We start from the raw sequence: 16,713 nt of genomic DNA on the forward strand, positions 1-16,713 counted from the left end.
AACGCAAACAATAGTGCTAAACTTTTGTATGGAATTTTCGAGAGGATATTGAGACTGTTCAGTATGAGCGATAATTCGATATATCCGGGTTCAGTATATCTGGTATCAAGTGTATTGCTTTCTTCCAAGACTGTGTGTAAATTAGTTTTCTTATTCTTATAGTCTTGGGTTTCACTGGTATTGATGTATAGAAATTGACATTTTTTGATTTCAAGGATGTACTTGCACACAATGTTGATGTTTAAATAATAGTTTTACACAATAACATGGCCATCATTTCTGCATGCAGGCATTTGCAGCCCACGGTTTATGCGTTCTACCATCTACAGTGTACCTTGCACACCAGAAATGCTGAGGCAGACAGCTTTGCCATTTGCCCTTTGCATCAGCCCCTTCGCACGCCAAGCCCCTGGAGAGGTGGGATATGGTGCCCTTTTGGGATTGCCGTTACTGGTGCTGAGTGTGAAGCGTAGGTGTAGTCTTGGCAGAATGATTTTTGCACACAGCATTAGATGTTGCTCTGTCCTTTAGTCGTCAAGCACACCCCCTTTCTGCGCTGTAAACCTTGGCTCAGATACCGTCTGGTATTATTGCTTGCAATAGGAGCGTGGGGAGCAGTGAAGTTCGCGATTTTTAAGACCAGTTTAAAAAAAAAAAAAATTAGCTTTTTTGAAGTTCACGGAATTTTAGGACTGTTTGGTTATTCGGGCCGTTTCCCAGATCTTGCAGAGTCCGAAAGATTGGTCGGCAGCAGTATATGTTTGAATGTGTAATTTGCAATAATTTGCAATTTTTAAGAATCCTCAGTGTTCAATTACAATAATCATGCAATGCTTTGTTGAGGCCTGTATCATAGGTAGTCTGCAAACTTCGGCAGTTGCAGTTCGAGCATTGTTTTTATGCTCATTGTGTGAGCAATCAAATAGGTCCTAATGCTTTGGCAAGCTGACTTCTTGCCTTAAAATTTGTTCTTATTCTGGAATTAGCATGAAAATGTGCATATCCAACTTGATAGCCATTGTGATGATTTGCGCACAGGATGAAGGAGGATCTTGTTGCAGTTGTTGTCATGAGGTGCATAGTTTGGACTTTAAAAAAGGTGTCAGGACACCTACGAGAGAATCAGATGTGATTTCTGAACTGTTAATGGAGCTTTGTCTTTGCTCAATAGAGCTGAAGTTGTATTGTGTGTGGTACACTTCCTTTTATTTTCTGCTGGGGTTGAACAAAGCAGCGTAGTCACATTTTGCTCGGCTAAGAACGTTTCCCTCTGAAGGTAAGCAGTTTTACTGCTCTTGTCTCTTCTTGTCCTTGTTGCATGGAAGTTCATTGTTGGCTGGTTTGGCATGCATGCAAGAGTAAAACAAACAGTGTGTTGCGCTGGTTTTGTAGCCTAGGCTAGCAAAGAAGGGCCCTGCCTCAGCAGCAGCCCTTTGGCGATGTCATATGTGCAGAGTGCCCTGCCACTGAGCGACTTCGGGGAAGAAGGCCCTGTGCGGTGCAATCGGTGCAAGGCCTACATGTGTCCGCTGATGCAGTTCATTGACGGCGGGCGCCGTTTCCAGTGCGTCTTCTGCAAGGCTACTACTGAGGGTAAGACTATCACTGATGATCACTTTCAGCACCTATTGCCATTTCACTGAAGTCCCATGGGCCTGTACATGGGCACCCCTATTTTATGTTCTCTGATTCTCTTTTATTTTTTTATTGTTTTTACCTTTTGTGCACATGCAGTTCAGTTGGAAATGAAGTTGCTTGTAGCATTGAGTGTTGAAAGCACTAGATTGGAAGTTTATGAACCATTGGAATTGTATATTAGTTCTGAAGATCTCCTGTGCAAGATAAATGCAATTAGATTGATGTTATGTAACCTTGGAACGTTGTGCAGTCGAGAATACTGAAGTGCTCGGTGTCTGAACCCTCCATCCTTCTCCCTCCGTCCGTCTACTACTTCGTCTTCGCTTGTCCGTGGCAGTATTTATGTAGTGAAGTGAGGCATGAAAAAGGAATGGTAACTTTGGGGTAGAATTTGGGCCAGTTGCACTTCAGCAGTAGCTCCCTTCAGCAGCAGTATTTTAAGGCTGGCATAGACATGCAAAGCAGAAAAAGTTTTAGCCCTTTTGCCATTGTGTTAGTCATGACTTGAATGCCTTCAACACATGCACACGCACACTAATCGCCTCAGTCAATTTATAAAATCACTATTTACTGGTAAATCATTGAATTACTCTTTGGAAATTATTATTGTGCTTCTCAAGCTGGGTAAAAGTTGTTGCGTGACATAGTGAAATAAAAAAAGGCACTTATGCATTTAATATCCTGTTCTAGCTGCGAATTCCGAACTTAGATATTTCGAAGTGTTAATACGTCAAACATCGAAAACGTTCCTTTGAAAATCTCATGCAAATCATGAAGGAGCTTTTTGCCTTGTCGTGCTACCATTTGCGAGCACGTAAAATAACCTGAACAACTGGCTGTGTAACATGCCCCTGCAGAGCAGGCTTTTCTTGAGCACTTGTGCTGTATGCTGTCATTGTTTTTCACATAGGGAAACATCCTTCGGAACCGCATTGTGTACATGACCTTGAGTGGATCCTTGCATCTCTCTAGCCATGAGAAGGTAGCCAAGGTGCCTGGCATAGGGCCACAAAGGATGATATCTGAAATGGGCAGAAAACTAGAGAGGTATCTGTTTACTTGTAAAATGATTGGCACTACGTGACCAGCTGACTCTTGGTACAGATTCGTCAAAGATAGTACACCTGGTCCATCTGATATGGAAATATTTCTGGTTGTGCTATTGCAGTCTCTGATATTGCATGTTGTGTTTCTGACGTTGCAATCATACCGAGCTTATTTTTGGTCACATGCAGTGCCTCCTTCATACTTCGCCCACTTGGACCACTTGGGTCAGCGGTCAGACAAGTTCCAGCGACCTGAGCTTTGCCTTGGCTCTTACGAAATTGTTGCCACCAAGGAGTACTGCAAGGTATTTATAACACAGGCTGGCTGTTATGTTAATGGACATGTCTGCAAATAGTGCATGGGTTTTCCTGATATGTCATTTTGATAGTAAAGTGCAGTGCCATTTGGGGATTCTGCATTCTACGCTTACACGCCTCAGGCATCAGCATCGGTATGTTAAGCTTGCTTATAATTGCACTCCTAGTTTACCCAAGAGCGCAGTGGCACGGTTGCTTGATGGATGCGCACGAGGTGCGGCCTTCTGCGTCATTCTTAAGCAACATGAGGCACCTAGTTCCCTATCCAGCTCTAAAATGCTGCTTGTCTGAGACAGCTATAGATAAGCTACAAGCAAGAAGTTGTACATTTGCAGCAGCAGCTAGATGACTGGTGGTGCTTACTATTTTTAGGATGTAATGGGCTGTAGTTTGCAAAATTCGAGAACACTGATTAAAATGATAAAGCCACATGTAGTTTTAAGCTTGATTGGTAATGCTGCGCTTGCCTTGCAGCCCTATCTTATGTTCTCTGATTGTCTTCTATTTTTATTTTTTACTTTTTTGTGCACATGCATCGTTAACATCATTAGCATGTAAAATCCTTGAGCATATCTTATACACAGCACTAGTGAACCAGTTAACACTGAACAGATTATTGCAGAGCAGCATGGGTTTCGCAAGGGGCTCTCTTGCACCACTCAACTCGTTGAATTTGACCATGGCTTAGCTTCAGTCGTCGATGAGGGTGGGCAAATAGACTGCGTTTTTTTTTAGCCTTTCATAACGCATTTGATGCGGTGTTACATTCACAGCTTGTTAATAAAATTTGAGCAATAAATATTCACCCAATGTGTAGAAAATTACCTCTCTCAGCAGCGAGAGTGCATTGTATTAAATGGGAAAAGTTCAGGCTACATTGATGTTACGTCAGGCGTCCAGTAAGGATCGGTTCATGGCGACGCTTGTTTTTGGTACTGTCAATCCCAGATATTTCGAACCCGGATATTTTGAATTATTTGCTTTATCGAACACACAGCTTATCCCCTTCAAATTTCTGTGCAAAGTATACAAAAGTCTTTCAGTATGTCGAACTGAAATTTCGCTGGCCATTCAGTAGCAATTGAACGACCTGCTGCGACCTACAAGTAGACCAAACTCTGATAGTGGCTATCGCCTGGGTGCCTAGCTCGCTTCGCTGCCGAAGCCATTGCGGAAACCAACTGTACCTTAATTTAAAGAGCGATTATTCTGTTTATAGTGTACTAATAAGAGGAGTAGATCTGAACTATCTTATTATAAGATAGTTCAGGGTTCGACAGAAACCTGTCATGCGAGGAAAATTCTGCGTCTCAAGAAACACTCTCCAAGGTGAATTAACTATCTTGTTATAAGATAGTTCAGGGTTCGACAGAAACCCGTCTTGCGAGGAAAATTCTGTGTCTCAAGAAACAAACACTCTCCGAGGTGAATTATGAAGAAAAACCTTAAAACATTTATGTTTTGGCATCGATACAGGTGCTGTGTTCACAGTGAGACAAAAATAGATGGGCTGTTGATTATGAACTGGGATTCCGCACACATACCGCACACCGTAGAAATGCGTGTAAGAGCCGCACCCATGTACGGGCTGCACCCTGTTTTCCCAATGTAAATATTTTAGAAAAAAATTTGTGTAAGGGCCGCACCCAAGCTTTCCACGACCCTTGAAGAATTTCCTTCGAAATGCATGCGCATGATCGCGGAGGTCGCGGCACATGCACAGGAGCTGCCAGGTGCCGCCCGCGGATGGTGCCTGAGGCCGCGGGTCATCATCATTATCGTCAACTTTTCTTCCGGCCGCGAGCTCCTGCTATCCACATCGGCGTCAGTATCACGAGCTCCAGCTTTTTGTGGCTGTCAAAGGCACGGGAGTTGTGGTAGCATGGTAGTTCACCGTAGTTGCGGCTTTCGTGTGCTGCAACTGAGTGTTGCAATTTTAGCACAATGGGCAAGCACCTTAATAGCTACATGACAGGAAGTTTGCTCTCGAACACGGCAAGCGTGCAGCGGGGAGGAAATTCGACGTGGTCAAGAAGTGCTTTGACGATGGCACATTGAACATGAAGCATTGAAGAACACAATCTGAGCGCTGTGGGCTAATCTCTTGAATAAAGAGTAAAGAAAAGGCCAATGTGATGGTAATTTGCATCACACAGGCTTCAAAGTTACAATGAATGCTTCATCCAACAGCCATGCTTCACATTCCAGTGTAAGAAACAACCAAAGCTGTTTAATGGCAATGCCAGTTCAGTACAGTTAAACATGGTAGTGAAATTGAGAAAAGTCCGCAATTTTTCATTACACATGCAGGTTTTCGTTACTTGCAGTTTTCGCTGGAAGACTCAAAAGGACAATGCAAAAAAGAAAAATAATGAAAAGTAAATTGGGAATAAATCACCCAGCAAACACACAGAGTGCATCCCAATAACTCAGAGTTTTAAACATGGAGAAACATATTGAAATCGCGTTATAACGCTACTATATATATGTGTAATGCGACAATGGCAACAGTCACTATCATCGCTACCTCGGCTTGCATGACGACTCTATGCGTGAGGCGGGGAGAAGGCCTCTTGCTGTGTGTCTCCTCTCTCGGTCTGCCCGGCCACCGTTGTCCTAGGAGACAGGCTCTTGTTTTCGACAAACATCATCAGTGCCCTCCGCCGTACACTGAGCGGCTGCGATGGGCATGCACTGCTCTGACCCCCATCTTCTTTGCTACATCCTGCTATTTTGTGCTCCTTTTGGACATGAACTGTTGGTGGTGTCATTTGGTGAGACAGTACAAAAGCGAAAGCTTCAGAGATTACTGCACTCTAAATGGAGAGGTGCCAGTCGGAGTGTAGCACAGCACTTTTGACAACTGTGTTTGCTCGTTGCGGTTGTAGACATTCCTGTCATAGTGGTTCGTGTTTTATCATTATGAAACTTTAATGGTGTTCAGCCAAATTTTATTTAAAGCAGCACCAGTTAACAGATAGTCAGCGTAGCGAGTTCATTATATCAGGGTCAACCGCCGCAACACCTTCGTTGCATGGAGTTCACAAATATATGCACGCTTCTGGAGGGCCGGCAGTGAGGGCTTGAGAAACTTCGTAATATCAAGGAATTCACTATATGGAAGTTCGTTACATCCAGGTTTAACTATACACAGAGAGAGTTTGTTCAGGAGCATGACACTGTCCTTGCCAATTACTCCTGTGGTGTACACCAGTCATTAACACAGTGCCATCATGTACACTTAAGTTAATGTTTTACAAGTGATTCTCAGCATCAGATACTTCTTTGGATACTTTCAAGGGCGTCCGCAGAATTTTTTGCAGGGGGGGGCCCCATTGGTTCTGGCGCCGGAGGGGGGGGGGGGGGGGTATGTTCGTAGCAAAAAGGCACTATTTGCGGAGAAAATTTATTTATTTATATATAAATAAAATAAATAAGTAAAATACACACATGAAAGAAAAAATACAAACAGCAAATTAAAGCGAGGCTAGGAGAGATACATTGGAGTTTATCAACGAAGAAACAATTAAAATTAATAAAAATGCAAAAAGGTACTATCACTTCGTGGAGAAGAGTGCTCAGTCTTGCTGCATACGGGTTCTCATCACATCCATAAAGTTCTGTGAGGCCGTCATTGCCTCCTGGTGCCATTGGGATTTTACATGATCCCTGCACGCCTCGTGCATTTTTCTGTAGTTACTGAAAGCGCGCACGATAAAACTACCTTGAGTACCCCGGTGAACACGCGGAGGAAAAATGACGCAAAAACGACAAAAGGCGCCTTTCGCTGTCGCTGAGTACGCAAGCCAGGGGGCGTAATCTCCCAGCCATTGATGTCGAAAAGGCCTCTTTCCAGGTGTTACATCCGTCTTAAAATCATATGTGACATTTGGCGACCATGGCTTAGTAAGAAGACGTAACTTCAAAAAGTCCGGTATGCCAGTGAGTTTAGCTTTGCCTAGAAACTCTCCTAAGTCATATTCTTGAGGCAAGTTATTTGTTTTCTTGATGTTGTCTCCGGACTTCAATCCCAAGCAAGGAGAAAGGGAATCGTCTCGGCTTACTGCGTGACCGGAGCTTGCTGGTGGAGTTACTTCCATGGAGACGACGACGTCGGCTACTGTCCGGTGATGAAAGGTTGCATCGCTCTGGTCAAATCCGGACTTAAATCCCAAGAAAGGAGAAATGGAATCATCTCGGCCTGCTGCATCACCTGAACTCACTGTTGACAGAGTCCCTTCCATGGAGTCGACGACATCAGCTACTGTGCGGTGATAAAAGCTTGCATCACTCTGTTCAAATGCTACACCGTTGTCACATGTCACACCAGAATCTGGAGGGGCGCATTTGGATAATGCTTCGTCAGACAACCGCTGACGCTTGAAGAAGCGTCGAATGTCCATCATTCGGGACCGCGCGAGACAAAGCTGGCTATGGAGTTCCTCGGGGTTGGTAGTATTAAAAATATATACACATTGATTGGAAAAACGGTTGAATGCGTACGTTGAAAACAAAAAATGACTATATATACAACGAAAACTTATTTACAAGATAAATGCACGCTCGCAGCTTCATACACCTCGCTCCATCTTGCTCGCGCAACCGCACAGTCGAGTATTTGCACACACACTACTCGCCGCTCGTCGTTTTCTCGTCCGCTGTCTTGGTTGTTCTCAGCTTCGTTGACAACCGGCCACTAAAAACACCGAAGCACAAACACAGAGGCGCGCACACGCAAGGAACGCCGCGCGACTTCCGAGGGGAAGGGACACTCGCCACTCCGGTCGGAAAATTTGTTTTGTGTGTTTTTATGGGGTTCAGAGCCCCAAAACGACTCAGGCTATGAGGGACGGATTAGTACAGAGTTCCGGATAATGTCGACCACCTGGGTCTCTTTACCATGCACTGACATCGCACAGTACATGGGCGCTGTTGGGATTTGAGGCCCAGCCAGAGGTGACAGGCGAGCCAGGCAGGCGCCATCGGGCTGCCTTGACCAAAGGCGCTGGTTTCCGGAGAAGACGCAAGGAACGCTGGTGTGGGGGCGCCTCTGGAGACTGCGTCGCCGTGAACAAAAGCAGCTAATCCCCTTTGCCGAAGATTCTGAAAGCGGCGCTTGTACCGAACTGCGCTCTCCCGTGGATCGGAGGAGACAGCGAGCGGCGGCGGCGCCAACTCATCGCCCGCTTGCCCTTGAGCAGCCCGACAAAGCGGGGATGGACACGGCTGATTTGTCCCTCCCTCCTGAAGAATTCATCGGTGGCCGGGGTGTGCACTGTCTGCCTCCGTGTCGCTATCTCTCTAGAGATCAAAGAAACAGGCACACATCTCAAGACAGCTCGAAACACATGCTCGCCGGTGCCGCTGTATGTCTGCAACGACGCGTCCCCGGACGCGGCACTTCGCAGATGTGACCCAAAGCGTGGAAGCGGAGCCGCTTTTACTCTTTTGGCTGAGCGCACCGCCGCCCCTGACGTGCGGCCATCACTCACGGTTCGAGTGAGTGATTTTCCAGGGGGGTGCAGCCGCCCCCCCTTGCCCCCCCCTCCGGACGCCCATGGATACTTTCATAACTCTTGCAGAATGTATTGGACAGTTCATCATTATAACTGAGCCATCATCAGGGTAGTGGACTTAGCATAACTATATTTATTTGCTTTGCTGCATGAAGTCATTTCATACTGGTGAACACATATGTAGCAACTACTCCTAAAAAGCAACATAAAAGAGCTGATTCAACCGAGAGCTCTGTTTTTTTTTTTTTTCCGAGGTCGTATGAAGTACAAGAGAAATAAAAAGTTGTATTTACATGCGCTGCCATTCGCCCCACTGACAAATTAGTGTTGCCAGCCCAATTTCCCAGTACTGCAGCATTTTATGAATACTTTACAAAGTTCCTTAAGTGTGGTACTTCAGGGCACAGTGTGATGCATGGGAAAAGTTTTGGGCTTTCACCCCACTCTCTACATTCAGCGTCTGCTCTTTCTTCCATATCATCATCAGTGCGATAGGTTCAAGGCAGTTTCCTTTTTATCTGCCCATTTTTTCTTTGCAAGTACTGCAGGTTGTTTGGAAATGGCAAGAACTGAAGATGGAAGTGAACCCAAATTATGCCCTTATGGCAAGTGTGCGAAATAAAAAGGCACAGTCTTGATCTTAGTGGTTTGCTATTAGCACTCTTCAGTAAAATATAGGGAATTATACCAAAAACTTACACACCACCCTTCCTCTCTATCTTTTTTTTTTTTTTTCTACCGGGTTTCCCTTGAGGAAGGTTTCTTGCCCATTTTATGTGACACTGTAGTCAAACAAACTTGTGGTAATGGATGGCTTTATCGTTCCTTGAACTTGTCCCACACAGTGGCATATAGCAGCTCCACGGCATAGCACTACACGTGTTAAAGGCCTTTTGGAAGCCTTCACCACATATTAGAGACATAGGCAGATACATAAAGAAAGCTTGCAATACCTATTTCTGTAACTTATGGAAAATGTACCAATGGGCAGGCTTGTTTGCTATGAATCGGTGAGTGCTGAGGGGTTTGTTTCATAGGTTAAAGCTCCCTTCACTTACATTTACTGCCTTATTACTATCATGGGTCAAGGTGAGTGAACTTGTGCTTACTTTAGTTCTGATTTCCTTTTTATTTTTATTTTTCAGAACTCCGTGTTTCCTCAGCCTCCAGCCTTCTTGTTCCTGCTAGATGTGTCGTACAACAGTATCCGAAATGGTTTGGTGCATATCTTCTGCAGCCACATTCAGACTATCCTTCAAGAATTGCCCAGGTAAGACTGCTTGTGATTGCAGTCTGTCTAGTGGACTCCCATGGAAATGAAATGAGGTCAAAATTGCCATTCTTTTGCTTTTGCTATTGTTCCTTCTTGAATTAAAGTGTTATATTTATTTGTGATTTCTTTGTGCAGGTCTGAAGGAGAGCCTGAATCTAAAGTGCGTGTGGGTTTTATCACCTACAGCAGTGTTGTGCACTTCTACAATCTCAAGGTATGCCCTTCCTACTGGCATGTGTTATGGTGGGTTTTTTTTCCATCCTAATGCCTACCACTGTTTGCTGTTTGAGTGTGCTGTTTGAGTGGTCTGCCACATGTAAATGCTATGTGGGGGTGTGCCACACTTAATGTGAACCTTACTTCAAAAATAAACCTCTGTACTTACAGCACATTGTTGAAGCTGAAATTTGTTGTAGTTTCCTCTTGCACGTTTCACACGTTTTTGCTGAGACAGTGGCTCACCAGCATTGCACTCGCATTTTTATGGTGAAGGGGTTTTTGCTGTGCAGAGAAGCCAGCCTTGAACGATAAAACTTTGTCACATCATGTATGATGGTAACTTGAGATGACAGACATGTCGGGTGCAGCCAGTGTCTAACTGGTCTGGAGGGAGCACTCAAACGGTGTGCAGCAAAGACTAAAAAGTGAAATTAGACAGTAGCTGATGGTTTTCGGGCAATATGCACATGCCCACCTAGTTTGTGGGCCTATGTGGCTCTACTTTCATGTCAACAGTGCCTCCAAAACCAAGCAGCTGCAGCAAGGTGTTACTTTGTTTGCAGGGCAGTGTTCCACTGCAGTACTCTACACAAATGCGATGTGTTCTGTACCTGTAGCAAGGCCAGTGGAGTTGAGTCTTGTGTGTGTCATGTTTGTCTCAGGATTGCGTTGCAGGTGCTTTCAGCATTGCTTCATTGCACTTGTTTGTATGAGTTCAGCATTTTGGAAGAGTTTGGAGGACTGCTGTCGTCGCCACCAACACAACTGCATCCTCGTGAAAGAGTGGCAATGTCCATACCCTTTGGCTTGGCTTTTGGTGAAAACAAGGGACTACTAGTATATTACTACGCTGTTTATATTTGCATTTCACCAAAAGTACATGTCAGTGATCTTTGACTTGTAAACAGGAAATTTAGCTTTGACTCGTAGTAGCCTTCTGGAAGCTAGACTGTATGCAAAGAAGTCTCTGCAACAAATTTTAATGCATTAACTGTCTTCAGTCATTGATTTAGAACCGAATGTTTCTCTCGATTGCAAATTTTATTGCCATGGCGTTATGGCGGAGTTGAACTGGTGTGTGAATATTGTGAGGAGTATGAGGGCAATTGCTGCTTCAGTCAGTTTATAGAGAGAGAAAAGTGTTATACTCCGTTGCTACTGCAGGTTGCTTTTTCACTCTAGATTGTGCTATCTTGGAAGTATTGCAATGCCGCCTGAGCTTGCAGCTTCATAATAAGATGAGCTGCCTACTTGCAGTTGGCTGATTTGGCAGTCCTGCTCATGGTACTCCAAATTCAAGACATCAGATTTTAGTTTCTTTCTTTTTAATTATCAGGTTCTCTGATATAAAAGCAGACTAGTGTAGTGTCGCGCCAATTAGTCAATACCGTTGTGTGGAAAAGAGCACAAGTCCTAACTGGGCCTGTTTTTATGGAGGCAGAATGAAGTTGACATGTTTTGTTTTGTAGACCTTGGGAAAAACACATAGAGGGTGCTGAGTATCTTTTGCTTTTTTGCAGGCCAGCCTGGCTCAGCCACAGATGCTGGTGGTACCAGACGTGCATGACATGTTTGTGCCTTTGTTGGATGGCTGCCTCGTCTCTGTTCAGGAGGCCTCTAGCCTCATCGATAGGTAAGCTGTCCTCACTCGCTGGTGGCCATCAATTCTAAAAGCTTTCAGTGGACTTTCAGCTCTTGTGTGGTAGACTGGCAATAATGTCAAGTTTCATCTTATCCTCTTTCTTCCTGGGGGAAAAAAACAAAAAAACTTTCAATCTTTTGTGCCTATTTTGAAAAAAACTGTCACCATGCATGTCCCCTGACCCATGTTGTATAGACTGCAGGAATGGGAGTAGCAGCAAACAGTGCTTGACACGGTCCAAGCTTCATAAAAAGCTGCTCATTGTCAAGGATAAGTTGTGGGACTGTGCCTGGAATATTAAAATATACAGAAACAAAATCTTGAACTTTCAAGTGACGTAGTGAATCTGTTAGCAGATCCTAAGGTTGAGTCTTATTGTACAACTCCTTAGTAAGGAGGCAGGCAGTCAAGCCTTACTTTTTTTTCCTTGCGGGTGAATCGCCCCGAATTTGAAGAGCTCCAAAAAATTGGGAAGGCTCATGCTCAGCTGTAGTCGTCAATGGCCTCTTATTGCATGAAATAGGACAAGCACTTAAAGAAGCTCTAGCAGGTCATGCTGCAAACCATATAAGAACTATCAGCTATCAGTAAACCAAACTCATTCTGTTCGTGCATTAGTTTTCTTCCCTTGGGGCGATGAATGATTGTATTCTGCAGCCAGTCTTCTTTTCATTAAACCTTACGTTGTTGTAATTGGCGTTTCTTGTGCTTTCATTGTTTCATGTGCACATGCTTTTAGAAAGCATGTTCTGGCACAGGCGCCGCCGCGGTGGCTCAGCGGTTATGGTGCTCGGCTGCTGACCCAAAGGACGCGGGTTCGATCCCGGCCGCGGCGGCTAGAATTTCTTTGGAGGAGAAATTCTAGAGGCCCGTGTACTGTGCGATGTCGGTGCACGTTAAAGAACCCCAGGTGGTCGAAATTCCCGGAGCCCTCCACTACGGCGTCTCTCATAGCCTTTGTCGCTTTGGGACGTTAAACCCCATAAACCAACCAATCTGGCACAGGCAAAATGTACCTATGGCTGGGGTGGATTAATGGGTCATTCTTAGATAGGGCGGTTGGAGGGGTTGAGCGGGGGGTGGGGCAGTCTTATTTGAACCATGTATTTCATTTGTGAAAATTTTTGAGCGCAGCTTTTATGCACCCGCTAGTGGGTGGAGCTGCGTCGGTGTAACCATGCGCACGGGGAGAGAGGGGAGTACTGGTAGGAGAACAAGCATGCTTCCCTCAAGACTGGTTGTGCCGGTTGTGTTGAGCAAACGGAAGTGCACCGCCACTCTCTCATAGATGGTGCCAGAGTGGTGCGTGCCATACACTGCCGTCGTCCATCACCAATGCATGTGCAGAGGTCCATCACTAGGGGGAGGGGAGGTTTGTCTGCGGTGGCCTCCTTGCAGCCACACCACGCTTCACTCTGTTGGTGGGCGGTACTGCGAAATGTGCTGCACGTGATTGTCCATATCGACCATGCCACTCACAACTTTGTCTTCTTAGTATAAACCATCTGCTTACGAACCATGCATTGGTGCAGTGGGTTGAATATATCTCCATCCATTTCTCTGAATACAAAGCTACCTGTATGACATTCAAAGACTGGGAGAGGAGTGTTACTTGAAGAAAGAGTGTCCGGGGAAAATGAAGAGTGCTTTGTAACTGTACGTACATACACATATCTCTCAAATTCTTTACCTCAGTATATTGCAAAATCAAAACACCTACAGAGCTGCACTCAAATTTCGTATTAGGGAGTATCATAATCGGCCTTAGAATTTTTTCTTGAAAAAAAAAAAATGGCTTTCAGCATGGTTTTCCTGTGTAAATTTTCTTACTTGGAAGGGGCACCCCCTCCCCTCCTTTTTTTTTATTATTCTGCTCCTGACCTGACCTGACCTGCCCCTGCTCCTGATCTGAGCTCCTGATCTGAGGGGGCAGATGTACTACTTGTATGTTCATTTTTCTTCCGCAGCCTTTTGGAGCAGATTCCTGTAATGTTTGGGGAGACTCGTGAGACTGAGACGGTCCTTGGTTCAGCTATTCAGGCTGGTCTGGAAGCCCTCAAGGTAATTGTCATTTGAATTGCTCTTTAATCTTTGGAAAGTGCAAAACATTCGCTTAACGGTTTTAAAGAAGCATCCTGTGCCATCACAAGTCTTCTTATCCTTCAGCCTTTCTACTGTTATAAGCTTGCTAGGACCATATCATGCACACTGCTTGTAGTATAAGCTACACTAGTCTGGAAGGAGACCTGTACGCTAGGCCACACAGGGATAAATGTCTCGTGGTGTGTGCATCAGACAAGGAGTGCACAGAGGCTTCATGGCAGCATGGCTTCAAACTGCATTTCATCACTTTCCATTGCTTTCCTTTATATATATTGCTGTCTGTTTTTTTCTACTATATATTTTTGTCAACTTTGCTGGCCGGTATGGTGTATTGTTCAAGCAGTTTTTAAAGGATATCCAAGAAGTCTCCCATCAGAGCTGCCACTTTTGTTTTTGAGACTATCTCCTCGCTAGAGAGGAAGCGCAGGGGCATGTTGAGCACAGCACTTGCTATGCACTCCATGTTTAACCAATCAGAGTTCACCTCATAACTGCTGACTTTCTTCCTTTTCCTTTTTTTTTTATTTTTCTTTCTCTTTTCTTTTTCTCTCTCTTTGAACAAGTTGGCCTGGGGTGTCACATCTTTTGTTTGTTATGAATGTCATGCTTAGCTGTCAGCTGTCGTGAAAGTTGACGACAGCTGAAAAGAAGCAGCAAAGAGCTGACAAATGTGGCTTGGACTGGGGCACATATGGCTACATAGTTCTTTGATTTTTCTTTTTCTGCTAGTTGGGTACACAACATTATGGCTGTTTGTGCCGTGCAAGAAGGTTCGCTTACCGCCCGGGGTTTCTTTGCTGCACAGTGAGCACTAGTAATACTTTATGGCTTACTGAACATTTTATTAGCCATGTATTAGGGGTTATAGAAGCCACATCCTGGCATAGCTCATTGGCAGTATACTTTTTTGACTTGTTGCTCTTTTTGCTAAGTTCATGCTTATCATTTTAATAAAACTGTTTTTATGTGCTGACTTCTCATCTTCAATGGCCTCTATCTAGTATCATGCTACTGGAGTGCTGATTCCTGCCAGTTAAACTTAGTTTTAAGAAAATTGTATGTTGTTCTTTGCAGGCGGCTGAGTGTTCAGGTAAACTGTTCGTGATGCATACGAGCCTGCCTATTGCGGATGCTCCAGGAAAGCTGAAGAACAGAGATGACCGCAAGCTTCTCGGCACTGATAAAGAAAAGGTATGTACTATTGAGGGTATTGTGGTTTTATAGCACAAGAGACCTGAGTGTCAAAGTTCCACAGTTCGGCTGATGTTGTGGATCTTGGTGTGGCTTTTGTAGAGTACAGAATGCAATGTGGAGAAATTAAAAGTAATGCTGATAAACACTGGGGTGGTGGATCAGGCTAGTTTGTGCTAAAATGCCATTTTGGAAGTGGTAAGATTTGACATGGACAAGTGCTACTTCCAACTGATCTATTTAGGGAAACCCACATGCATTTTATTGTGTGCCCTCAAGCTACTAGAATGACATCATTAGCAAAGAAACAAGTGACACAAATTACTAGGCCATACTTAGGAGCACGAGCCCTTTTCTTGGTAATGAGATGGACAGTGAGCTGATGCAGTTACTCCCAAGTCATGCTGTGTTTTGTGCTTCAGTGATTTTTTTGTGCCAGTTTGTCACTATTTTTTCCTGTGATACGGCATTTTTATTTAGGGACAGAACACAGTCCCGACACTTTTTGCAGTGAATGGCAAGAAGCCCACCGGTCTAATTTCTCGCGTTGTTTTGCTCGCGCAGCTGGGTACTGATACAACAACTGGTCTGTCCCACTTAAATCTTGCCTCAAGGCAACGGGAAGCAATAAATTTTGAAGAAAAAAAAATTGGATTTTAGAAAACATCAGATTTGGTGTCTATATAGCCTTTTTATCATATCCCGAAAACAGCCCAGAATTTACTTTAAACAGTGTTTTAGTGACCTTAGGCAGCAAAAGCTGACTAAAATCTTTGTGAAAATGGCAGATTTTTAGGCGCGATAGCTCCACTTTTGCACTGCCACTCGCATCAAGACTGTCTTTGCCGGAAAGCTGATTTTACCGTGATTCTCCTCTTGTCGGCTCGTGTGTCTGCGCGATGAAAAACAAAAGCACAAAAAGTTAACATGTGGTGGCCTCCAGAAAGCTGCTGCTTAGCGTCAATTGGTCTGGCCTGTCACATGACGCTCAGCCCCACACAAGGCGCCTTGTGTGTGGCTGCTGGTTGGCGCCGTTTCTTGGGCAGTCTGCTTCTGTGGCATGCGTGCACGCTTTTGCTGACTTATCGGCAGTTCGCGAGTCTGCGGGTGCTATTCTGCGAGGTATATTTCTTTGTTGCGCGGGATTCTGTGCGCCAGCGATGATCGTCGCACGTTTCAAATGAAGCGTGCATGTAAAAGGCCAAAGCGCAAGCCTTGCCTGTCCTCCCGAAGAAGAGGAAGTGATCGTCGCCAGTTGTCTGCAAATGAATTGCTTCTCAGGGACACTTGTAACTATGCATTGTCACCTTGGGAACGGCTTAGAATGAAGTATCCAGCATCCACTACTCTCTTTGCGCGGTGTCGGTGACTGAGCGCGAATTCGCACTCACTCAGCAAAAAGGGACCACTAGAAAAAAAAGCATGCAGGGCTGCTTAAACGATGGTCAGAGATATACAAAGGCCCCTACAGCCAAAGTTACTAAATATTAAGTCATGCGGCATTTTTATGCCTATGAACTGCTCTTACTTCTGTGCCAGTTTTCTGAAAAGTGTTTTTTGACCTGACTTCCCTACTTGCAGGAAGCGTCTCATGACAATGGCATCACTGATTTTGATGTTGTTTGTTGCATTGTGTTTCATGAATAATTCTTTATGCATTGACGTTCCTATATTTCTGAATTACTTTCTCATTTTTTCACTCCGTCACAAATTTGATATGACAATGAGTGCATTATGCATGCGTGGGTATAACATTCCGTGTAGAAA

At 44.6% G+C, this 16,713-nt stretch overlaps 1 protein-coding gene across 3 annotated transcripts in view; it reads left to right on the forward strand.

Annotated features, from left to right (window-relative positions):
• Positions 1-16,713, forward strand: part of Sec24CD (COPII coat complex component secretory 24CD) — a 52,786-nt gene that overhangs the window by 17,754 nt on the left and 18,319 nt on the right. For all 3 annotated transcript variants that reach the window (XM_089581576.1, XM_089581577.1, XM_089581575.1), the window contains 8 exons: positions 290-417; positions 1,455-1,593; positions 2,874-2,989; positions 9,664-9,788; positions 9,927-10,005; positions 11,531-11,643; positions 13,620-13,713; positions 14,830-14,946. In XM_089581576.1, the coding sequence (XP_089437702.1) occupies positions 290-417; positions 1,455-1,593; positions 2,874-2,989; positions 9,664-9,788; positions 9,927-10,005; positions 11,531-11,643; positions 13,620-13,713; positions 14,830-14,946 (911 nt within the window). The remainder of the gene's footprint in view (positions 1-289; positions 418-1,454; positions 1,594-2,873; positions 2,990-9,663; positions 9,789-9,926; positions 10,006-11,530; positions 11,644-13,619; positions 13,714-14,829; positions 14,947-16,713) is intronic.

Source organism: Amblyomma mixtum, chromosome 3, assembly GCF_055824585.1.
Source record: "Amblyomma mixtum isolate Tamu chromosome 3, ASM5582458v1, whole genome shotgun sequence".
Lineage (NCBI taxonomy): Eukaryota > Metazoa > Arthropoda > Arachnida > Ixodida > Ixodidae > Amblyomma > Amblyomma mixtum.